Source organism: Calidris pugnax, unplaced genomic scaffold (assembly GCF_001431845.1).
Source record: "Calidris pugnax isolate Ruff unplaced genomic scaffold, ASM143184v1 scaffold27, whole genome shotgun sequence".
NCBI lineage: Eukaryota > Metazoa > Chordata > Aves > Charadriiformes > Scolopacidae > Calidris > Calidris pugnax.
In genome coordinates, this window is record NW_015090893.1 from 19,509,327 (window position 1) to 19,533,005 (window position 23,679).

Below are 23,679 nucleotides of genomic sequence, written 5' to 3' on the forward strand. Positions count from 1 at the left end.
ATTCCACTTTCTGATTTGGGGTTGCGGTTTCGCCGGTTGGGGACAAACGGGAGGAGGAGGGTTCCCTGGGGGCGGGGGGGGGACGGACACGGGCTTTGCTCTCCCCCACCAGCCCGGCCCTGGCTCCATTTTAGCCAGACCGAGCTCCAGCTCCTGCTCTCTGGTTCTGATGCCCCAAGGACAGGGCTCCCAGCCTCACTCCCATTCCAGTTTCTCCAACCAAAATCACAACAGGAAGAGTATGGAGTAGGGCCAGAATTTTGTTAATGATGTGGGAAATCTAATACCAAGAAAGCTTCTTTATCCTGGCACCAGCTTTTATTGGGATAAAAAGCACAAGAACCAGCGTCGCAGTGACATCTCCTGGAAGCCAACACACCACCAGAGACAATTCCAGCTCTTTAGCTCTATCTTGCTCATTAACAACCCAGTTGGGCTGATTCACTTGAACACTGAGACTGTAAGAAATACCACTGCTGTTTAACTTCCCCCTCACAGCAGAAAAAAACCCAACACAAATGGCACACCCCCCCCACTTCACCAGCTCTCCCAAAAATCCATGGGTCTCTGCTCCCTGGGGAGCTGCTGGAAGGGAGAACACCCCATCGACGCTGAAAGCGCAAGGAAGCAACACTTACTGTGCTAAAACTCTGAACTCCTTTTTATCTGCTCAGATTATCTGGCTGCTGCTTTGTCAATATAGTGGATTTCTATTGCCCGAATCCCTGCTTCCTGGAACCAACACCTGTGCTTTTGGAGAAGGAATTTAAGGAGAGCTTTCCTGCCAGCTGCCTTCCCGGCGGCTCCGGAGACTTGCAGCAGCCTCTGTCCCCAGGTCCCAGCCCTGCAGGCGGGAGCAGGATCCCCAGCACAGCACCCTCCAGTTCACTCCTGCCATCACTGTCCCAGCTGAGAGGGGAGAGCTGCCGGGTCAGCGCACGGGATAACAGATTCTTTCCAAGAAAAGCCAAAGGGCCAGAGGAAAATAGTTTTATTATATCCACATTGAAAAGAGCAGGAAGTTGCATGCAAAATCAGGTTGGTTTGGGTGGGCTTTTCCTTTTTCTAGAATCAATTCTCAACTTTGTTCATTACCGACGCTTTCCAAGTCCCTCTCTGACCTCCCTCGCTGCCGGGGACCGAGTCAGTTTAATGAACGAGATAAACAATGGTGTCCCCAATGTCCCTCGTCAGGCCGTTCTCAGAGACGCGGACGTGCCTCTGGCCCAGGTCGATGTGGAAGATGGCCTGCTCCAGGATGGGCGTCTTCTCCGCTTCCTCTTTGCCGAGGACGGGGACACGGCGCGGGCCGAGCACGGGGTCATCGAACCTCATCAGCTTCACCTTGGAGAGATCTGGAGCAGGAGAGGGGCTGTCAGGGCTCTGCACAGCAGCTGCTGCAGCCACTCAGCTCATCACAACAACACTTGGTACCTCAAACGACCTGCTCCGAGGAAATACCTCCTCTCGGGAACACCACGCACGTGATGATGTCACCCACTGCAACCATGTCCAGTGATTACACAGCAAGTTACCAGGGAAATGGGGACAAACCACAGAAACACCAGATCCCAACACCACCCTAAGCCCTGAACCTGCCTTCTCTGGTTTGGGGACAGCTGTAACAGAACAGTTACAGGATCATTTCCATGAATTTCAGAGACTGGGAGAAAGGGAAGGTGAGAGTAGCTTTAAATACAATTCCCTATAAAAATGCACACTAATACAGACTGCCACACAGAGCAAGAGAAGCCTTCAGGAAGCCTGGGACTTGGAAGTCCAAGCTCCTGGTCCTGCACACCCCAGAACAGGGACATCCCTTGGCAAAGACAGCATGAGAAGGAGTCACCGCTCAATCTCACTTATTCTCAGTCCCTTCAGAACATCCACCCAGCAGAGGGGCAGCCGATACACACACATCTGCTGGATTTTTCCCAGACAAAAAGACCCTCCATAGAGCTGCATTTTTTCCCACAATGGAATTGGGGTTGCTAAAGCACAGCAGCGCTGCAGGGCCCTCGCCACGCTGTAAGGACACGCACCACAAAGGTGGCTCCCCCAGCCCTGCCTGGGGACCTCCGCCGGTGCCACGGCCACACCAGCACTGGGCACCAGCCCGTCAGGAGCGGTGACACCGGCACACACCACGGGAGGCCTGGCTGTCCCTGTGCAGGTCCCCACTGCTGGCCCCAGCCACAGCAGGGGAAGGAACAGGCAGTGTCACCACAGTGTGAATGCAAAGCTGGGGTTACAGGAGATGAAATGGCCTCAGTGCTTTCAGACCAGAGTCCCCACTGCCAGGGAGCAGGAGCTCACAACACACTCTGCCAGTGCTTGCTGTCTCTCACCTCCACAGGGCTCAGCCTCCAGCAGCCCAAATACCGCATCAGTGCACAAGGAATGCACGAGCAGAGAGGGAATGAATGGCTGGGAGGATTCAGCAGGAACATTAAACTAGTTCCCACAGAGGCTGCTAGCTAGAGTTGGGCATGAACAATGATAATCCCAACTTGAACAGATAGTATTTCCACTAAGAACTGGGACAGAAATTATTAGGAACCTATGTAGCAACTATTAAATTAATTCACTTTAGGCTAAATAGAAAAATTAATTTGATAAATTTTTTTTTCAGCCCTGGGATCCAAAATAGCAGTGGCAGAAGCTGCCTATGACCAGTTTGGGACCAACTCTTTTTTTCTTGGAAATCCAAAGCACAAGGGGAAATAAAAATCCCTATTAATCCCTGGCTGAAACTGGGTTTCAGAGCACCGGTGGCAGAACGTAAGACTAATGAGGAAAGCCCATAAAAACGCCTGCCTGTTTGCAGATTCTCCCTTTCCTTCTTCACTCAAACCCAGCACCTCCTGCTCCTCTCCAAGCACCTGTGCCAGCACCACCCACTGCAGCAGCTTGGTTTCCCATCTCTCCTGGGAACACCCATCCCAGTGTGGGACAGTGGGTGCTGGTGCTTTACCTTTGATTCCTCTGTCCATCTTCATCAGGCGCCGGATCACCGTCTCCCTGCTGTCTCCTTGCCGGATTTCAATTTTTGTGGAGAAATGGCCATTTGATGGCTGAGGGTTCACCAAAAACACAGACACGCTGGGCTGTAAGAAAGTTAATACAAACATTAAAGGAGAATCTGAGTTTGTGATCCAAGGGTCAGGGGAAATACGAAACTAAAACAAATAAACACCATCTATCTACAAACAGTCTGGAGGGATAAGCCAAAACACAATAATTGGTAAATAACAGCAGGGAAGTGAGATCCAGCCACACTTGCACAAGCCCTTCTCCATTCTCTGTTTGTGGTCTGTGTTTTGAATACAATCTGCCAGATCCAAGGAGGGGCTGCTGAGGCACGTGCTGAAAGAAACAAATGCAGAATAGGCTTGTGCTCAGGGCACATGTTTTTAACAGCTTTCAGGCCAAATCATTACAGGCTGGAGGAGCCCTAAAGCTCAGGTGCAATCACAGTCACACTTAGGGCTCTACACAGAGGAAGAAGAAAATAAATCCTATTTGCTTCAGGAGATGTTTCCTGTTTTGAAGGGTTGTTGGATCCAAGGCAAAAAAATCCAAAGTTTATGTCTGATTCATGTTTTTAAATGGTGTATTTGCTTTTGTTTGTTGGTTGGGCTTTTTTAAATAAGTTTTTAAGCTTCCAGTATCTGAATTTCTGAATTTCTTCCAGTATCTGAAAATCCAGTATCTGATTTTACCTCAGTTCTGAATGTGGAAAATGGTTTTCCAGGACAGCAGTCTTCTTTTATTTTATCGTCTCCTTCAGATGCAAACTTCACTTCAATGTGATCCAGCTGTTAAATAAAAAACAAGGGGTGGGTTACAAAATTATAGATATCTATTGAAACAGGTGGGGGTTCTTCATTTTGGAGAACCAGGGATACACCAACCTCCAGGGAATTTGTCAGGTAGACAATATTCTCCATGAGCACCGCACGCTCATCGAATTCCAGCTCCAGATCAAGAACACGTGAACCATTCTTCTCCAGGTTTTCCTGTCAAAGGAAAGAAAGAAGAAAAAAAAAAAAGGATTAAACCCCTCTAAACGCTGCAAGTAAAACGATGCTTCAAAATGGCAAACTATCTACATTAGTCATGAAAAGAATAGGCTTTTAAATATGACAGCTCTCTGCTGGCACAACATGCTAACGCAGCAGCAATCATTCTCTTGTAACAGGGTTTCTTCTACAGGGAATTCTGACACTGATGGGAGGAGTAAGAGCAATTAGAACACATTTTTAATATAGAATTGAAAAGGTGTTTGACATTCACAGTTATTTATAATCCCTACTTAATGTGCAGGTTGAGAATTCACAAAATAAGTCAGCATTTCAGTGGCATTTCACAGCAGGAACTTCAGTCTTCTGACCTAGTTTAAAATAAAGGCCGAGCTTACACCAACTGGGCACGCTCACAGCAGCTGTAAAACAAGTTCTCTGCAGGGAAATAACAACTGCTTTATATGTCAACATAAAAGTAACTTAATTAGTCCAGAAAGCCAACAGCAACAGTCACAAGAGAGAAAGTATTACAGGCTATATAAAAACCATGTGAGTTTTTTATTTATTTATTTAGTAAAAGAGAACTTCCTCTTCAATGTTTAATCTGTCCCTTTCTTCCAGCCTTGTTCTTAACTTTCTAAGCATTTTTATGTCTCCAAAGCAACACCTTATTCCCATTTAGCACAAGAAACTGGAGGAGTCAAATGCGATGGACGGAGGAACCCACTTTCAACTGAAGCACAGACTGCTTAACCTGCAAAAGGCACAAACCACCAAGCTCCAGCGAGACCAGGAGTTCACTGGGCCAATTCACATGACAGATTTTTATTATATCTTTCTCCTAGAGGTGTCAAAGACAGTTATAAACAAAGCCATGAAGATGGCAAATAAAGCTATGGGCAGGACAGAGACTGAAGTCAAAAGCGAGGAGGAGATCATGGAATGAAATGAAGGAACGACAATCCCCCTGCACAGTTACAGACTGTCCTTGCCTTTGGCTGACACAGTTCATTCACCAAAGCTTTTTCTGTCCAAGTACCATCCCTCTGACACTGACCTTAACCATGGCAACAAAGGGCATAACCTTCTTCATGTACTTCTTCAGCTCGGGCAGGGCGCTGAGCTCGCTGGCAATGACTTTGTTGTCTGGCAGGTGACCTCCACTGGCCTGAACATCCACAAACATCCATTACAAAGTGCAGGGATCAGTGAAAAAACCCACCCTTTAATACAATATACCCCTCATGCTTCCCATAAATACCAGTGACGTTTGTCAGCATCGTTGATCCCAATATAATAGTAATTTTCCAATCCCTTTGAAACACTTTTAAAGTAATATTTTAGAATTTTGACAAAAAAACCCAGATAACTCCTGCCATTCAGGCTACTCAGGATTATTCTGCATTTTCTTTATTCTTTCCAGTGACTATATAATAATATACTTAAATTCTCTACCAGAATGCATTTTAAATCTACATTTAAGCCTGAAATGACATCATACTGCCAAATCAATTACATTCCCCGAAGCATTTTCATTAAGCACCAATACACAAAATTTACTGGACAGTTATAAAAGCATGAAGTTAGAACTATCTTGCTTTGTATTTAAATAATTTGGTAACAAATTACCACGTATAAGCTTTTTACAGAGAGAAAGAAGAGCCCACAAAAAGCAGGTAAGCCACCCAAAGAAGCAGGACAGGCCGAGTACCTGGTAGTGGCGGCGCAGAAGGGACAGGGTGGTGTGCTGCCACGGCGGGTAGCTCTTTGCCACGTAGATGGTGCAGTGAGAAGGCTTCTGGGCAGGTTCCTTGGTGCTTTTCTACGGACACAAAGAACCAAAGTCAGGAAGGGGCCATAGGCAGTAGGGAATTAGTGCACACACACACTTGGGAAGGAGCACCCCACCTTCCCTTTCACAGGTGCCGTGTAGCTCTTGAGGCGCAGGCGCAGGTCGTGGGCTGCCTCCATCAGGTACTGGGAGGAGCGGATCAACACCTCATCCACGGGGCCCGCGCTCGGCCACGAGGCGGTCATGATGGAGCCGGGCTGCGAGGAGAGGGAGAAGGCACACACACTGAGACACACCACTGTCTGGTGGGTTTTCAGCCCATTACAGCCTGACTGGAAACTGGAGATCAGGCAGTCTGAACCCCAGTGAGCACCCAGGCACTTGTGGGCAGGGTGTTAGGGACTATACACACAGTTACTCCTGCCATACAGCTGCCTAACCCCAGCTACAAGCACAAGGCATTAAAATAAATCAACTAAGTTTCATGCCTAAGTGTGGGAATATTGCATTATTTGCGTTAATTTTAGATCACCTCTTTGTGAGTCCACAACCGAAGTGACTGGTATTAAAGTTTCTCGTATCACCCCAGTAACAGGCTCTCTGTGGTCACCAGCCCATGGACAATCAGCTAGTGTGGCTCTTCATATTAAAAGACACATGTTTCTTCCACTTGTATATGAAAGACACCCATAAGCCTGATGGGAGCCTTACTAACAACCAGTAAAGGCTTAGATCCAAACCAAACAGCAAGACTGGAGTACCTTTCCCAGCAGTGACCAGATGTGCTCACACAAGTGGGGACAGATGGGAGCCAGCAGCAGGGTCTGCACCTCAATGAACTGGAAGACTAGCTCCCTGTGCATTCCCTCGATGGCCAGCTCACGGTACTTGTCCTTCGCCGCCTGAAACAGCCAACGCACCCACCGTTAGCTCCAGCTGCCAGCAGAAACACCCAGAAGAAACCACACTCCGTTCTCTGCTCTAATGGCCACAGAGCATAAGCAGCCTAGAAGTCAGTAATGGATTCTTACAAGAACTGTACTTTCATGAAGCACCTGAGTGTGAATCTGGCTGTTGGCCATTTGATTTCTGCAATAATACAGTACTTTTTCAAAAGTGTTCATTGGCACAGACATAAAAGACACAAATATCCACAGCTGTTTATGGGGCACTATCATCCCAAATAGCTCGCGTAAAGATACTAATAAGAACCAAGAAAAATACAATGAATAGGATCTATCATTACACATACAATTCATCCTACTTCATCATACTCCTGAATATCATAAAGGAGCCACATGAAGGAGTCTCTGTAATTCATTAAGTGCAGCTCGTGGTTCAGCAGACACTCCGGAGACATGGGTTATGGAATATATCAAAAAGCACTCTGCTTCCAAACAATTTTGTTGATGTATTATCTGAATTTCTTATGTTCCTTGTTCCAAAGGGGATAAGGACAGGAACCACTCTTTGTAATAGAGTCTTTTCATAAGCAGCTTTTTGCTCCTATTAGATACCAGGACTATTTCAGGCATCACAGTTGTCTTCCTTTGGACCTTTGTAAAAATCACCCAAGCAGACCTTTATAACCTCAGATTTATTCTATTAAAGTACTCTTGTTTCATGGCACTATTCTGAATCCAATTCAGCGGTATAATTAGGCATCAAAGACGGCAGGATCAAAAGAAATCCACAAAGTAACAAATAGCTAAAAAGATACCTCTTACCTGAAATTCAAAGAAGCCAGTTTTCAGAGCTTCCTTAAACATCATCTTCTCATAATTTTGGTCTGTCTTCACTATGCCTGCGTTCATCTCACTGGGGAGGAAGGGAAAACACCACCGTTGCTCAGTCCGCCCCACGCAATGACAGCACTGGGTAAAACATCACTGTCACCAGCACAGCACAATCCCATAACCCACTCTGTCACGTGGTTTGGTTTACGGAATTCATTCATTTGCAGGAAAAAAAAAAAAAAAGCCAACAAAAAACAAGAAATGTTCCTTGCAAGAAGGAAACGGACCAAACTGTATTATCAGCCTCTGTAGGGTACCTGGCAAAGACTCTGTCGTTGAAGGTGTTGGCAGGGCCACTTCTCAGACTGTCTCTGTTGGCAATCATCTCCTTTACCCACTCCACCCAGGTGTACAGACGCAGAATACCAGCATCTGCCATGGCTTCCACAAAGTTGGCATCTTCGACGGTGTCCCCAGCATCAGCCAAGGCCAAACGCATGCCTGGAAGAAACCAGAGAGCTCACGTGGCCAGCACACAACGAGCTGCTGGATAGAGAGAGCCACGGGACTCAGAGTGAATTACAACTAACTTCTCATTAGGAGTTAATAACATGCAAAGTGGATTTACAAACTGCCTGGCCAACTGGAGAGAGAAGTCTCCAAGGATGCCCTTCACCCAGGGGAGCTGCACTGCCCTCCTGAGGAAGGAAAGCAGCCAGAACCCCTCAACCAGGAGATGTACAACCACGGAGATGTCCAAAGCACGAGGGCATACACGAGAGGAGCGGGGTGTGCACGAACACACAGCGGGCAGCACCAGCGCGTGCCTCATCTTCTGATCTCTTCAGTGAACGTGGAAGAGTGGAACAGGGACCCTCTGGGGGCTCTCACCACCAGGAGCAGTTCCTGGCTGACACAGAGGCTGTGCCCAGCTTTCTAAACAGAGCTCAGCTTTTCAAACAAGGACAGGTGCTGAACACGAGTTTTACTGCAATTCATTACTCCAATAAACCCACTGCTCCTTTGAGAGCAAAACACTCATTTCAGTCTTTTTGGCATAATTGAAAACCAGATGCAGGTGAGAACACACTTACCATCTGCAGAAAACTTGTCGATAGCTTGGGTTAGGGTGAGGAAGTTGCCTGTGGATTTAGACATCTGAAAGAAACAGAAGAGTCTTTGTTTTCTCCCACACCCGCGTTGCTGTTGGATAAGCAAGAACAACGCGACAAGGGTATGGGCAACCCACAGAGGAAGCATCTTCTCATGAATCGTAGCAAAAGCCATTTGGTAAATCTGAGCTGAACCACAGTAAAAGGCGACTAAGCTCTGCAAGCACTCCTCTAACTCCTGAGTGCTGAGCTTGTCTTGAGACCTCCATGAGTTGTTAGGACTAAGGCCCTCACACCCCATGGCTGCAGGGAAACGCTCGCTGTCTCCTGCATCCTGTGGGGTCAGCCACAGACTTTGTCAGGCCTTGAAAAATGGCATAACTGGTACCAAAATTGAATTCCAGAAATTACCTAAACTAAATATTACTTCAAAATTGGAGCTTTAAGATCATCCAGCACTGACTTTTCAAGAAGGACTCTGGAGGAGGTTTTTTTGCTTCATATTGAAGTGTCCAAGGCCTAATTTCCAGGTTCAGGCACTCTTAAATTCAATTATATTCCATTTCAGAACTTGCATGCATTAGCAAGTTATTTGCACTAACTTTTCTCCCTCACTGCACCTACTCCAATGCCTAAGAAAGCTGAAATTTAGTCAAAAAAATACCATACTACATTCTATATGACCCTAAAACTTAACAAATGCACTGAAATCCTTACAAAAGCGGTGAAGCCATACAAGAACTAACTTAAGGAAAGCGTTAGATAGAATTGGAGGAAAGGCAGGTCTTTACCTCAGATGAAGGAAAAACTGGAGGGCAGCAATGAAGAAACTAGAGTTTTCACTATTTCCTCCTCTCAAATTCCAAGAAGGATTTTTCCAGTCTGGCTGGCAAGTGCCTACTTTGACAAGCGCAAAAGCCACCTCACACACCAAACCTCACTGTACCTTTTCCGAATTGAGCAGGAGGTGTCCATTGGCTCTCACAGCTACTGGCCATTTTTCTCTGTTTGGAGACAAGATACATACCATTTGGTAAAGAAATACATTTTTCTCTTCCAAAAGAAAGAACAAACATTTTACGTCCTAGTTTGAGATGAACACCTTAAGTGGAATCTTAAAAAAAATACCCAGGGGGTGTCTTAAAAAAAAAACACAATCAAGGAGTGTCTGAAGATGGAAAGAACTACAAATAAAAGGGTTAGGAATTATCACTGCTGAAAAGCAAAGCAGGGAGCGTTGCACCTACAATTACACTTCACTTATCCCACCTCCTGCTATGCAGCCACATTTAATTTAAAGGTCAATGACTGGCATTGTCCAACAATGCAAACCCTAAAGATACACCAGTGTGGTTTCAATGCGGTTTCACACGTACCCTCTAAAGCAGCACCAAGCCAAGGACACTAAACCCTCAGGTGTGCCCTAGAGCCAACGGAAACTGCCCTGTCAATTATGCTACTTGCTGGAATTCCTGCGTTGAGAGCAGACAGGATTTCAGCAAGTCAATTAAAGTCATAACATGCAGTTAGATTTCAGTTCTGCTTTCAACGTTTTAGAATCTGTATGTTAAGAATCTTGCATCTTAAAATCTTTAAGGGATTCTAGAGAAAAGAGGGGAAATAACAGTAAAAAGCCTTCCAGTTCAATAAATTCCACTATAGACAACTGTAGCAAAGCTGCAATATGAAAGAATACATTTTCAACTTAATTCTGAATGTTGTAAAGTCCAAAAAAGCCACTGGCAAATGTACCAGAACAAGCAGCTCTCCAGCTTCATCTCCTCTGTGTTATCTCCAGCCTTACCTTTGCTCTGCCCACATGGCCACGTGGTTGTAGAGGTAGTACGAGAGATGATTCGGAACAAGATCTTTGCCAGAAACTCTGAGATCCACAGGGTACCAAAATTCAAACTCCTCCTTTAGCTTGTCCAGTTTTTCTTTTGGAATCTCCGTTTTAGGAAATGGTGCTGCCTTGAAGAAGATGTAATCCCAAACTTCTTTGCTCATTTGATGTGCCCTGCACAGAATTAGTCCCATATTGAGATGGCAGGAAAAGTTCCCTCTTACACCCCAGAGCTTAGAGCCGCTCATTCGTTCTCACAACTCTGGATGAGCAGAGCCAGCACGGACAGAGAGGGCTCAGGCACTTTGTCTGAGTCAGGTGAGTGAGTCCAGCTTCAGAAACAACATCCCCTTTTCCTTTACCCCACAGAGTAAGTCTTAGTAACAAGCATTTGCTAACACCGTAAGACAGATGTTATCTCCTCACATAAGAGTATGCTCTAATTGTATATACTTCATTCCATCAAATCTATAATTCAGTTCTCAGGATGCTCACTTCAAAGTTTGTTTGCAGACATGACTGGTATGTAGGGAGCCTCTCTGTAATTAGAGACGTTTGAGCCAGCATTAAAACCTTGCCAAGACCTTCAGAACTAGTCCTGTTTGTAAGAATCATCACTTTGGAAATGGTTTTCAGATTAGTTATAGCATTGAACAAGATAAGTTCTAGATCCAACGTATAAACTACTGCAGAAAATAGCTCATCAAACATGCAAATTACAGCATAAGATTCCAGACAGGACTGACATTGGGTTTTTTTCAGTTCCCAGTGGGTTGTACCACCTCATCTCTCGGACCTCCATCATTGGAAGTTCACCATTACCCCAACCCAGAGGTCACAGCACAGTCTCAGAAGGTATTTGGGTACAAATGCCGCCTTCTTTCTTTGAAGGTTTCCACATACAAGTTGTGGATAAAAGATGGTTCTAAGCTTCCAAGAGAGTTACCAACTTCTAACACAGTAACAAAAACGAAGTGCTAATCCTGCCCCCTTTGTACCCTGAAGCACACAGTACTTTAGAGCCACAAAACAGTCCCAATAAACAGAGACACCTCAGCAGCCACTGAAACCAATCACTCAAACACACCTGGCAGGGACCACCTCAGGGCAAGGCAAACAAGTATTGAAAAGGGTGATTTACTCTGCACACAGTTCTGCTTCCAGGGACATTCCTCCTCTCTGGCCACCACACTCCTTTCTCTTTCCTTATTTCCCCCCCTGCACATTTGCTCTAACTTGGCTAACAACACCTGCAGTTTTAACAACAATGCTTTTTAAACACAACAGCACAGAACCAGCCTGCCTGGCAAGTCTTTGGCAAGAACAAACCCCGAGATAAGCACACGGAATTACACAAGAAAAGGCACAGATTCTCTCTGCTCACCTGATGCCCAGAGGAGACTCCCCTTGGCCCCGCAGGTCCCCCCCCTGGAGGAGATGAGCCACGGTGTAGTAGGCCATGTAGATGGTGGAGTCCGAGAGGGACTCGATCAGCCACTGCTCGTCCCAGGGCAGGCGGGTACCTGGGGGACGGGAGCCAGGCTCAGGCAGTGTCACAGGGACAAAGGCAGCTGGGTGCTGCCCGTGGAACATACACAGACACACACACATATATGCAAGCACTCATGCTTTTAAAAATCCTTTTTTAAAAACTCAACTTGAGCACTTAAAGATTAGAGAAAGTACTTGCTATTTTTGCAGTCAGCTCCTTAACACAACTGCTAAACACACTTCAGCTTCTGATGGTTTGATATGGGTTTGATATGTATTGCTACATATCAAACTACAGGGTACCCACGCTGAAGGCTAGTCAGAGTGTAAGGGGAACACCCAGGAAATGGTATTAGCTCCCTCTTCTGAGGTGCCCTCCAAATCAAAGGCCCAGGCAAAAAGCTACTGACAGAGATGCTCATAGAGTAACTGCAGTAATGCAAACATAAAATTGCCCCTGGCCATGTGTTCTCAAGAAGGTGTGCTTTCTGCAGGATGCTGGATCAAGATGCAGTGTTGTATAGACCTGTTCTACACTTAAATAAATAAATGTATTTTGGACTCTAGATAGCACTTAAGCCTTCCCAATGAAGTGATGAGTACCATCTTCTTGAAGCACTGAGAAAGAAAAGCAGTGTTCTGCCTACCTAAGCCGTATGTCCTGGAGCACGCATGCTCTTGCAGCCAACCTAAAGTAGCTTCAAAGTTTCTCCTGGTCTCTTCACAAAATCTGTAAGAAATAAGCTGTTACTAATGGCTCCTCTCAGCCCTCTTAGATCACTGCCAGCAGCAGCACACGACCACTCCCCTTTACACCCACATTTATAACTTACGTCTCTAAGTGTTTCAAACACTCTGATGCCTGTTTCTTCCAGGTGACTTCACCATAGTCTAAATACCTACAGTCAGGGAAAGTTTATTTTAACAAAGCAATCCACAAGGAGAACAGAATTTGGCAGTAACTTTATAACCACAGCTTTACTTCACTTACCACTGGTCACAAAGGGCCACGACACATTCATCAGCAGACCTGGACATGACTTGTTTCTCAGGTTCCATGTAAATCATGGCTTCATCCTGAGTTGAAAGGGCAATAAAAGCTAAGATTTATTTACTTAGCAAAGTCTTGAAAATCCTTACATCTTATTAAAATGCATCCTCTCCGTTCTAACCCGTTTTACAGCATTCATTGCATAGCTTTCACCACTGCACAGCACCACTACTTGACTGTACTTTTCAAAGCTCTCAGTTCACATAGTTTTGTAAAGAATGTCTCCATGCATGGAAAAAGGGAGGACAGAAGCACAAAGTAATACCCATTGACTATGCCCCCACTGATTACAAGAGCTACTAAAAAAATCAGGGTGAGGTAAAAAAGAACATAACAGTGAACTTTGGTTCTACCTTCACAAATCCCGAATTCCGATGCAGGATGGAACAGGATGAATCTTATATCATAATCTGAACATAATGCTGCCACCACATGGGAATATCAACTAAATAACTGAAGCTTCACTCACTTCCAATCAGGAAAATCTAATTAGAGAGATGCTTGACCACTGTCTATGTACTACCCTTCCCTCTCTGCAGGAGGAGCCCCAGCAGCGGGGTGTCCGTGTCTGACAGCCTCTGTCACACGGCCTGGGAGAGACTGACCACTGGCATCTCCCACTTCCACTATCTCCCCAACTCCATCAAAGATTAAACCAAGCCACCAAAATATTTCCTAGACAAGGTGATGGGATGAAGCAGGGAATAAGAGGTCTCCAATTAAACTAATCCTTAATCCAAGAACACAAAGTCCCTCTTCAGTGGGTATGGGGTACTCTGTAGCTGTACAAACACCACTACAAGGACCACAGAACCCATCAGAGCCTTCTTCAGCAGCTCGGCTGCTGCAAAAAAAACAAACAGATAATTTAAAAGAAGCAGTGTGCAGACTATCACGTACATTATCCACCATCATCTTCTGAATAACTTTCTTGACATCTTGAACTTTTTGTCCTTTGAATCCATCCACCAACATTACCTAAAAAAGATGGGTCATAGAGTTGATTTTTATTTTTTTTGAATTAACAAGAAATAGATGCAATAGCTCTTTAGATCAACATAAAGAAGTAGTAGTTATTGCAGTCTTTGATATGCAAACAATAGGAATACAGAAATTGGTTGGGTTTTTTTTCATTAACCAGATGGTCATCTTTACCCCAAAATGCGTTTGGGTACATGTCAGCACATACAGTGGAAAAGTCTAATCAAAAAGTGGCCTGAGAAAAAAGAAAAAACCTCCTTCTTCCCTGCAATCTTTTTAAAAAACTTTTGCTCTTTACATACTGTCTTTTTGTTCTCCTAATCAAACTCAGCAAGAAAACACTTATCAAAATCTTTTCTTACTTACTCCCTCATAAAATCCTTTCAGGTACACTCTCTCCTTGGCCTCAGCAAGTTTCTCTCTGTCGTTCTGGCTCTGGATTTTGAGCTCATCACAGACCGTCGGAGCACAAAGGTTGCCATAGCCTGGGATTTCAATGATGGGCACCTGGGAAATCACAAGTTGGTCTCAGATACTCAGTTCACATTAGCTCAATGTAATAACATCTACACAAAGATTTGTTTCCTGGATTTCACACGTTTCACTAGAGGCACTGAAGGAGACAGGCAAGTGTATTTTGCTCAGTTTGCAGTCCCAGGGCTGACGGGGGAGTCTGAGCCACAGAGGGGAAAAAAGGCAGCTACTGTTACCTCAGAGTACCTGAACTGCATGGTATCACAGCCAAAAGCAGTATCAAAGAACCCTCATGACAGCAGAAGTGGATGCTAGGGCTAATCTCAAACTTGTGCTCCACTGGGCTGCTCTGTGTGCACATCTGCACAAGTGTTAGTGCAATTCCACTCACTAAACCCACCACCCCAGCAGTCCCCAGTGTGCCTGCCCACCTGCCCTCCCACAAACAGTAACACCAGAGCATCCCAGCCACACCAGTGCTGAGGTGAGTGGAAGCCCAGGGAATGCAGAACCTTGGGAAAGCTGTACCTGTAACTGGTGTTTTCTAATGGAAACGGATTCATGAGTCTGCATTTATAGTAAGGGACTTGAGCTCTTTGCACAGAACAACGATCATCCGGCCATTAAGGCCGTACATTTTAACCGTCAACCAGGTTATCAGTGTAACGGTGCAATCCACTCTCCAAAACATTAATTCCCACAAAAATTAATACTTTATCTCCAAAGTATAGCATTGAATCACCAATCCTGGTTGTCACCCCTAACAGACCAAATAGTACAACTCCATCAAAACACGAAAACTTCTTCAGGTGTGCTGCAGAGGGACACGTCTGGGTGTACTCACCGGTTCAAACGGCAGCACCATTTCATCTTTGATGCCATACTTCACCCTCAGAGCCTTTGGAAGTTAAAAGAAAAACAGTGCAATATAGTTAGAAGAAAAATCTTATGGATTTAAAGCTTTTTATCTCTTTAGGGTCTTTCTTGTACATAGTATTTAGTTATAAAGCAGACAAAGCCAATTCCCTGCCTTCTCACCAGTTCTCACACCAGAGTTTAATCCCCATTCCATTTCCAGGTGATTCTTTGTGATAATTGTCGACATTTTTAAGAGGGAAAAACCCATCATTTACTCTACCCTCAAAATGAGTGGGACAAGAACTCAATAGCCAGGGACAGCTGTTTAGACACTGATGTTCTCTTGAAGCTGTAACAGCAACAGCTACTTTAAGCCTCATTTGGAATTCATACAGAGGTCAGTCTCATCTCTGGAAGTCACTTCCACAACAGGAATTTATTTCCATGTCACTGGAATTCTTCTGTACCTTAACATGCAGCAGAAGTTGTGCGATTCTTGTCCAAAACTCTTCTTGAAATTTGAGAATAAAAACCTGTCACAGCCCAGCTGGTTTTAGCTTCATTATTTTATTTTTTCTTTAAGTACTTTGAATTCAATCAGAGATGGCAAAACTCCAACTAAGGGGGGATTCATTTTACCCACTGGATATCCGCTTTGACCCTCCATGCTACAGAAAGGAAACAGAAGGAATTCAGTTAACAGACTGACCTGCTTTTTTTTCAAATCTCTCAGGGCTGCAATGTCATCCGGCGAATCGGAGGGAACACTCGTTACCACTCCAGTCCCTTGGCAGAGAGAGAGCAGATGAAAGGTTAGTCAGTGTGTACAGAATGCACGGTGCCCTCAGATGGGCCTGGCAAGAGGCTGCTGCAGGGTTACCTTTGTCCTCCTTGATGGTCAGCATGGGAAGAGCGTAGATAACTCTGTAGGCGGTGAGAGGTGCCGAAAGCGCAGCACCGAGAATCTCCTGGGCAGGACAAAGGGACACCATTACAATAAAGCACATTTTTTCAGCCTAGCTGGATTAGCTCTCCTGGCTGATATTCTTCAAATTCACTGGCATTCCTTACATATTACAAACACTAAATTAAAAGAAAAATTGTATCTATCGTTAGACAAAAGGAAGTGCATATGAAAAAGCACATATGTACCATATGAGAAGCATATGGACTATTACCTGGTATTCAAGTTTTCTACCAGTAAATATAGACAATGTAATACAGAGAAGGCAAAACTACTGAAGTGTAGAGTGGGACAAAGACAGTAAGCAGGGAACAGTTTGCCTCCAAGTATCTGAAGCACATCAGCATCAAGGCAGGAATGAATTAGGAAATAATGTCAAAAGCTGGATTAAACAAGGCAGGAGAAGTGCACTGTCAAGAGCTTTTGTGCGCTGACAGGGGTAGTCTTGATGTTGTCTTCTACCTTCTAATTTGCTTGGATTCACATTATCTCTACTAACAAAGAAACAAAAGCTGTATTTTCTACTTCATCCTTCCATGCAGGATCAAGAAAAACGGTGACAAGTTTTAGTGAATGGAGATCAAGTGATGCAAACAGCATGAAGGTACTTTGTATGAGGATGAACAACCACCACAAACTAGTTATTTAGAGCGCAGAAGTTGAGGATAGCAATAGTAAAACCACTGACATTCAACCACTAAGCTAAGAAAGCCTCATTCACAAAGATGTACTGGAAATTTCAGCATCAAGAAAAAGCCTTTTTCTCACAACCCTATCCAGGTATTACTTTTTCCCATCCCTTCCCATTCCTCACAGAGGAGTCACCACTCTTCCCCGCGCGCAGACACACAGCACTGAAAACCACTCGTTCACCACATAACACCGAGGCACTGGTGATGCATCTGCCACAGGTAAGTGCAGCAGGTTAACCTCCCAGCAGTAGCTGGAGCTTGGCTGCCAAGAAAGCTGTCTTCTACTTGCTCTTTAGTCACTAAACACTCCGCAATTTTTGTAATAGTTCATGTACTTTCTTAGTAAGTAGAATTCTCCCATCACCTTTGTGAGCACAAGCTCCACAGGCAGAGCCCAGCCTGCCCAGCGAGCAGCAAGATGCTTACTTCTCCCATCAGCTCCTTGACCACAGGCACCACTCCATTGTCTTTGGTAAAGCCCTGGTAGGACATGTTCCTGGCAGCTCTCTGGGTACAGATAAAAATATCCCCATTGACAGTTTCAAAGCCGATGTACTTCATGTCTGGGCGCACCCAGCAGTTCGTCTGTCCAAACATGGTCTCTGGTCTGAGTGTGGCAGCCACCAAGAAGATATTTTTCCCTCTTAGACCACTGGGGGGAAAGAAGTACTTGATAAGTCACCAAAATAAAAACATTCAGGACAACACAGAACATGCTTTTAAGCTAATATGAACTTTTAAGTAACACTTCCTAAGCGATGGAAGTGGGTCGTTAAGTTCTTTGTGGGTTTTTCATTTTCTTTCCTTTTTATTTTAAACTCCAATTTGAGTTTCACATGGACTAGTGAATACAGCAGTTCAAAACAGAGACCAAGTCTTTGAAGTGACAGAAATAACAGGGAAATTATGTTCTGCATTAGGCAAAACAGACTGTCTAATTTAATGGTCATGAGACAGAACCTATTTTCCATCACAAATTCAAGACCTACCTTAATTTTGCAGGATAAGGATCTAACACCTTCATTTTTATCAGTGTATACTCTTGAGGCCCAACACCCTGCAATTCACATAATGCAGCAATAAATACAGGCACTAGCTCAAGCAGTAAAGAAAATAAATCCTATTCTGACCTAAATTCTATTTAAGGTACCAATGAGTTCTTTAAAGTAACTCCTATTTCCATGGATACAAATGGCTGTTTACTGAACCACAGACTGGAGAGAGAGGTCACGCTTTATCCCTATGTCCAAAAACAAAGGAATGTTTTTGGACATAGCCGCTGTCTCAGTAACATATGAGTTAATAACAGCTTATTGGCTTTGTTTCAATAGACAGATAATGGTACGACACAGTGATGCTGCCGGCACAAACTGCCAAATCACAGAAAACAGCTACAATGGAAAATACTATCCATAGTTTGAGGCAAATACTCTCAATAGAGGAGTTCATTCAATTTTCCCCATGTACTGACAATTGAGAACCCACCACTCTGTACGTACAAAATCCATTTTGCTTCAAGATACAATTTTTTTCCCATTCAGCTTTTAAGATCATAAGTAATACATAAAAACGTCAATTAAAAATACTACCTCTCCTGTTTGCCTGTCGTGATCCATGCAAGGCTGTCCATCTTTTGGAGAATAAATCGTGTATCTAGAAAAAGGTATATTTTCAATTAGTAGCAAAAAAATAGAGGAAAAAAAACACTCAATGAAAAAGGGGCCTCTTAATGGTATTTTCAAATTTTGTATCAATCTGTTTCTACCAATGTTAATGTTCAGTTTTTGCAAAAACTTTCAGTATGGGTCCTGTTTTGCTTGGAGTTGATATCCATGGAAAAACTGAAACAGGAACACAATCTCCCACACTTCACTAGCACAATGAATATACCACTTCACCATGCTAGCAGAGTATAAACTGAAATCCTTTCATTTCAAAATGTGAGTTATAAGCATGTTCTAGAGACATGTCATAGAGTTCAATTTTTGGTAAAACAATAAACTTGGAGCTCAGCAGCAGACTCACCGTTTCCCAAACTTTATCTTATTTCTTTCCTTTAATGTAAGGAATTGCCATCGTACAAAGGAGTCATAGTAAGGATTAACATCTGTAGTAATGAAAGAACGCCTCCAGTCCACCTGGAAACATGTAACAGCCCCCAGTAAGTAAACACAATAAAGAAATTCAAGGAACTTCATGATAGCAAAACTATCATTTTAAAAATAAAAAGACGTTTCTCTCCAAAAAGATAACGTGAGTATCACACAAAGGGTGATGCTTAAACACAGAACTCCCAGTCTGCGTGTGAGTGTCTTTCAGGGCTGAGATGTTAATGATGCAAGGTCCTGTCTGCTGGCTGAGAACTGCAGAGATTCTGTAGCACTTTTAACCATTGCTCCAGTTCCATTCCAGCACTACCTTGTCTCGTAATCTCTGTCTTAATTTTTAAGTCTGTTGTCAGCAGGACAAGTATCTTTATTTAATATCATTGTTCTTCCTAAAATTACTGCCAATAGTGATTACAGAACAGTTATCTAATATAGAAATAAGAAGCAAAAGTTTAAATTCCTTTATTCATTTCTTGTTTCCACTGTGATCATTGCACAGGGTATAAGCTCTATGTAAGAAAGCACTTAATTATCGCCCAAGACTATTAAAAGGTTAAAGGAATAATACCAAAAATACCAGAAAGTTTTCTAGACTAATGTTGGTATTATACAGAAAATCTTCTCCAAGGAGCAGCAGCACAATCACAAACACAATGACAACACAGGCATGGCTCATGCAGAACTCAATTCCAGCTTCCCCCGTTACCTTCAGCCCCATGCTCTTCAGGTCCCGGACAGCGAGGGGAGGGAAATACTCCAGCCAGTGCTCTGCTTCAGAAAAACTGACCACCTCTGCATCAGACAGCCCTAAGGACTTCATGATTCCCCACTGGTACTTGGAGGAGCCAGTCTTGGCAGCAGCCTTACTCTGCAAGGACAGGAGATCAGGAAAAGTGATATGCCTGTACTCACAACAGCTTCATACGCTCCAGAGCACTTTTCTCTACTAATGTTAATGTTTCCCATTTCCAGATACAAAAGACAAATACTCTTTTACCATGAAAAAGTGGAGCTGTCCTGCACTATATCCTTGTATCAAAAACCTTTTCTGCTGTTCCTTTGCCCGTATCACTTCTTCCAGCTCTTGTCCTTCAGATGAGATCTCGTCTCTGCCCAACAGCAACTTACCACCTGCAGGAGCAGGAGAGGTCACAGCTGATGCTGGCACAGAGCAGAGAATCCCAAATCTAACACTTCCTGTGTGCCAATCTCTTTAGCACACACCAACAACACACCTAAGGACACCTCTACTTTTCTCGTAGACTTGATTGTTCTCCTGGCTTTGTGATACTCCCAAAAATCGTAAATCTCATTTAAATACCTGATCAGCCAAAATAGTTTGGATGATTTTACTAAACTTGTCTAGTCAGAATAGACTAGGTACCAATTTCCAAGAGAATAATCAGAATAGTGGGCATACATATATCCCCTGCCACTGCGAAAGCAGGGTTACCCCCTACAACAGGTTTCTCTAAGGAGCGTGAAGGAGGAAAACCTCTACTGAGAGCTTTGAAGCTTTGAGAGCACAGCTACCAAAACAGAAAGTCTTTGTTTAAAGTTTACCTTTTTGCCTTTTGCTTTGTCTTTGATGATAATTTCTTCTTCTTTTTTAGCAGAACTTTCTTCCTCTTCTTCCTCCTCATCAGGAAATTCAGGTGGGCAGCCATATAACTCCATTTCTCTTTTCAGCTTATCCGCACAAGCCTAAATAGAGTTATTGGTAGTTTATCAGCACTCTCCTGTGGCAACTGCTTCAACCATAGCCAAGGGGTGCTTTCTCCTGATAACACTTTGCATTCCACTACAAAGCTTTACACCTTTCCTGGACATTCCATTAAATTCTAGGAGATCTTGCAGTTTCAAGAACACCTGCCAGGGCAGGAAGAGCTTTACAGGGAGGACTTTCTTGCAAATGAAAAAATACAACAGCTAACCTTAACTTTAAAGCATTTTATTTTCTAGACAGTTCAAGTACAACCCACCTTTACTTTAAATGCAGGTTCCAAATCACACTCTCTTGATGAATTTTTGATTAAATTAACATCATGTTATGGATGGACAGTAAGCAATGCCCTTAATAGTCAGGGGCAAGAGCCCTGAGTAGCTGGAAGCACCTCACCTTGATGGGCATCCCTGTGCAGTGCAGCCCGAAGGGAAACAAGCAGCTCTTCCCCTTTAGCCTTTGGTACCCAACGGAGAACTAGATGAAGCGGAAAAACGAAACAGATGAAACGAGAATGGCATAAGGCTAAATCAGCACCCTTCCCACCCTTCCCAAAAAACAAGTGCAATTCTTTCTTTAACATGAAACTACTGGAAGATGGAGGAACGCAGCCCACAGCCCCTCGGAAGCCAAGCAAAGGAAAAGGCAGCGAAACTCGATGCTGTTATGGGGTCTGGCACTGCCCAACTGCCCAGGTACCAGCTCTCCTCATTCTCTGGGGCTGGCTTTGACCAGAGAAGAATGGGCACAAACAGACAGATTTTGTGGAATCCCATGCACTGGTATCCACAGCCTGTTAACCTAGAGGTAACAGAGCCCAGGACTCACACCCAACAGAACAGGATTTCTGGTGAAGTCTGTGCCATTTAGCAGCCAAACAAATGGTAAATACCATCCCCTAAAAATCTTGGCAAATCTAGAAGACTGAGTAGGGAAAATACCTGTAGGCTAATCTCCTAGAATTAAAAAAAAAAAAGCAATCAGTGGCATTTCTCTTCAACCAGCAATATTTGCACTGACAAAAATGGGAAAAAAAAGAAGGTTTGAGCTAAGTCATTATTGACTCTATAAAGTAATTACCCAGGAATTCTGTTAGCTCAACATTTAACTACAAAATGAGCACTTGTTCTAGAGTAGTATTTAAAGGTATTAGCAAAGGAAAACTTTTACCTCACATTTAGACAAAGAAAACGTGTGTCCCAGGTGAAGGCGGCCATTCATGTAGGGATAAGGAAATGTAACGAAGTACTTTCCCTTGCTAAGAAGAAATTCAAAGAATTAAAAAATGTAATTAGCTTTTAAAATGACAACCAGAAGATGCAAAAGTAAAACAGTTAACTGACACGTTCAGCTATTACCAGCCCACACTGATGTTAAAACACTATTTCCTTGCCAGTAACACGAGTCTCTGATTTTCGAGAACTGATACACTAACAGCTCTTACCTCTTTTTAAAAAAGTGCAAAAAACAAAATCCCACATAGGGCTGACATCCCAGAGAAGCTTTGAAATTGATATAACACCTGCCCAAGGGTGACAAGCTCTAATGCTGCTTCCTGACCTCTCAGAGCAAGGAGGACAATTTCCAGAGCTCTAGGACACCACCTCCACCTTTGCACTGTACTTCATGCCTCGGCTTTTCCCCTCAGACACTGCCTCTGTTAAAGGTAAAACCAAAAAAATGAATGCAGCACTACCTCTTCTGGTTCTGCCTGTCCGAAGCGTTAATCTCAAAGACTCGCTCATCATCCCACTTTTGCTGGATCTCTTTTTCAATTTTCTTCAGGAAATCAACTTTTGCTGTCCCTTTACGTTCCTGTTAAACAGAAAGAGAAGTCTGAGCGAAGGGGTTAACAAATACAGAATTGTCATATATTGGAGAGCACCCCTGAACTCCCTGGAGGGCAGCTGTTCCCTGCAGCACAGCCTCACAACAGAGCAGCACTAACAGGATCCACAGCTGGGGCGTGTAAATCTGCATCATCGAGACTCAGCCTTCCGAAACCAGGCCAAAAATCTGTGAGGGAAGGGTTAACGACCCTCTTCCAAGGCAAAGAACCCTACAGTAGTCAACAAAATATACAAAGTGCCCAACTAGCCAATCATCTCACCAATAACTAACAAATTCAAAGGTGTTTGAACCGGAGAGACAGTAGTGGGTATAAATTATAAAAAAACCTATGGAATTCTGCTTTTGTTCCAGACTCTTCATAAGCTCCGTGTAATGTTTCTCCATCTTCCTATAAATAAGTGGGAACAGCAGTTCCTATGCTGGGAGAAGGCTCTGGCACACAAATCTACTGGAACTGTAGTTCAGAAAGAGAGTTCTTAAAGTAAAATATTTTAAAAAAATCTCTCAGTGTTTAAACACCACCATTGAGGGTTAGATATTCCTTCTCCTCATTCTTTTATTGTACAACATATGGGAAGCATTAAAGGCCACAGGCACTCCGGACGGGGCAGCCCTACGGCCGGACAGACACCAGCTCCGAGGGTTTGGGGGTTTTCCCCAAAAAAGAAGGCGGCACCGCTGAGGGACGCGGGGCAGGGGCTGCCCCCCCCTTCACTCACACAGACAGACAGGAATCCATTAACACCGGCAGCGCCCAGCGAACCCCCCCGGGCCTGTAACGGCACAGCCAACACAGGACAGCTCAAGGGAAGGTCCCACCTCACTCCGGGGAGTGTAATGCCGCTCCTGAGTCACCCACCTCAGCGCCACTCCGCCGCTCTGCCGGCTGCTACCCCCCGCGGGACCCGCACGGACCCCCCGCCTCCCGAAGCTCCGCCAGCCGCCTGCGCCCCCCGAAACGCCGCCCGCCCCGCGCCC

The 23,679-nt window shown here is 44.3% G+C and overlaps 1 protein-coding gene across 1 annotated transcript in view; it reads right to left on the bottom strand.

Moving 5' to 3' along the window:
* Window positions 1-299: 299 nt before the first annotated feature.
* The window catches only part of LARS (leucyl-tRNA synthetase), a 24,511-nt gene continuing 1,131 nt past the window's right edge, over window positions 300-23,679 (bottom strand). Inside the window, exons 2-33 of the mRNA XM_014947786.1 lie at window positions 23,521-23,645; window positions 22,547-22,665; window positions 22,021-22,108; window positions 21,247-21,327; window positions 20,691-20,831; window positions 19,834-19,995; window positions 19,045-19,157; window positions 18,609-18,672; window positions 18,009-18,076; window positions 17,446-17,671; window positions 16,244-16,331; window positions 16,073-16,149; window positions 15,350-15,403; window positions 14,398-14,538; window positions 13,951-14,028; window positions 12,991-13,076; window positions 12,833-12,898; window positions 12,647-12,729; window positions 11,893-12,031; window positions 10,470-10,682; window positions 9,612-9,669; window positions 8,648-8,711; window positions 7,871-8,054; window positions 7,545-7,635; window positions 6,579-6,719; window positions 5,934-6,074; window positions 5,737-5,847; window positions 5,083-5,193; window positions 3,915-4,019; window positions 3,723-3,818; window positions 2,975-3,107; window positions 300-1,355 (exon numbers count right to left, since the gene is read on the bottom strand). Of these exons, the coding sequence (XP_014803272.1) occupies window positions 1,150-1,355; window positions 2,975-3,107; window positions 3,723-3,818; window positions 3,915-4,019; window positions 5,083-5,193; window positions 5,737-5,847; window positions 5,934-6,074; window positions 6,579-6,719; window positions 7,545-7,635; window positions 7,871-8,054; window positions 8,648-8,711; window positions 9,612-9,669; window positions 10,470-10,682; window positions 11,893-12,031; window positions 12,647-12,729; window positions 12,833-12,898; window positions 12,991-13,076; window positions 13,951-14,028; window positions 14,398-14,538; window positions 15,350-15,403; window positions 16,073-16,149; window positions 16,244-16,331; window positions 17,446-17,671; window positions 18,009-18,076; window positions 18,609-18,672; window positions 19,045-19,157; window positions 19,834-19,995; window positions 20,691-20,831; window positions 21,247-21,327; window positions 22,021-22,108; window positions 22,547-22,665; window positions 23,521-23,645 (3,653 nt within the window). The 3' untranslated portion in view covers window positions 300-1,149. The remainder of the gene's footprint in view (window positions 1,356-2,974; window positions 3,108-3,722; window positions 3,819-3,914; window positions 4,020-5,082; window positions 5,194-5,736; window positions 5,848-5,933; window positions 6,075-6,578; window positions 6,720-7,544; window positions 7,636-7,870; window positions 8,055-8,647; window positions 8,712-9,611; window positions 9,670-10,469; window positions 10,683-11,892; window positions 12,032-12,646; window positions 12,730-12,832; window positions 12,899-12,990; window positions 13,077-13,950; window positions 14,029-14,397; window positions 14,539-15,349; window positions 15,404-16,072; window positions 16,150-16,243; window positions 16,332-17,445; window positions 17,672-18,008; window positions 18,077-18,608; window positions 18,673-19,044; window positions 19,158-19,833; window positions 19,996-20,690; window positions 20,832-21,246; window positions 21,328-22,020; window positions 22,109-22,546; window positions 22,666-23,520; window positions 23,646-23,679) is intronic.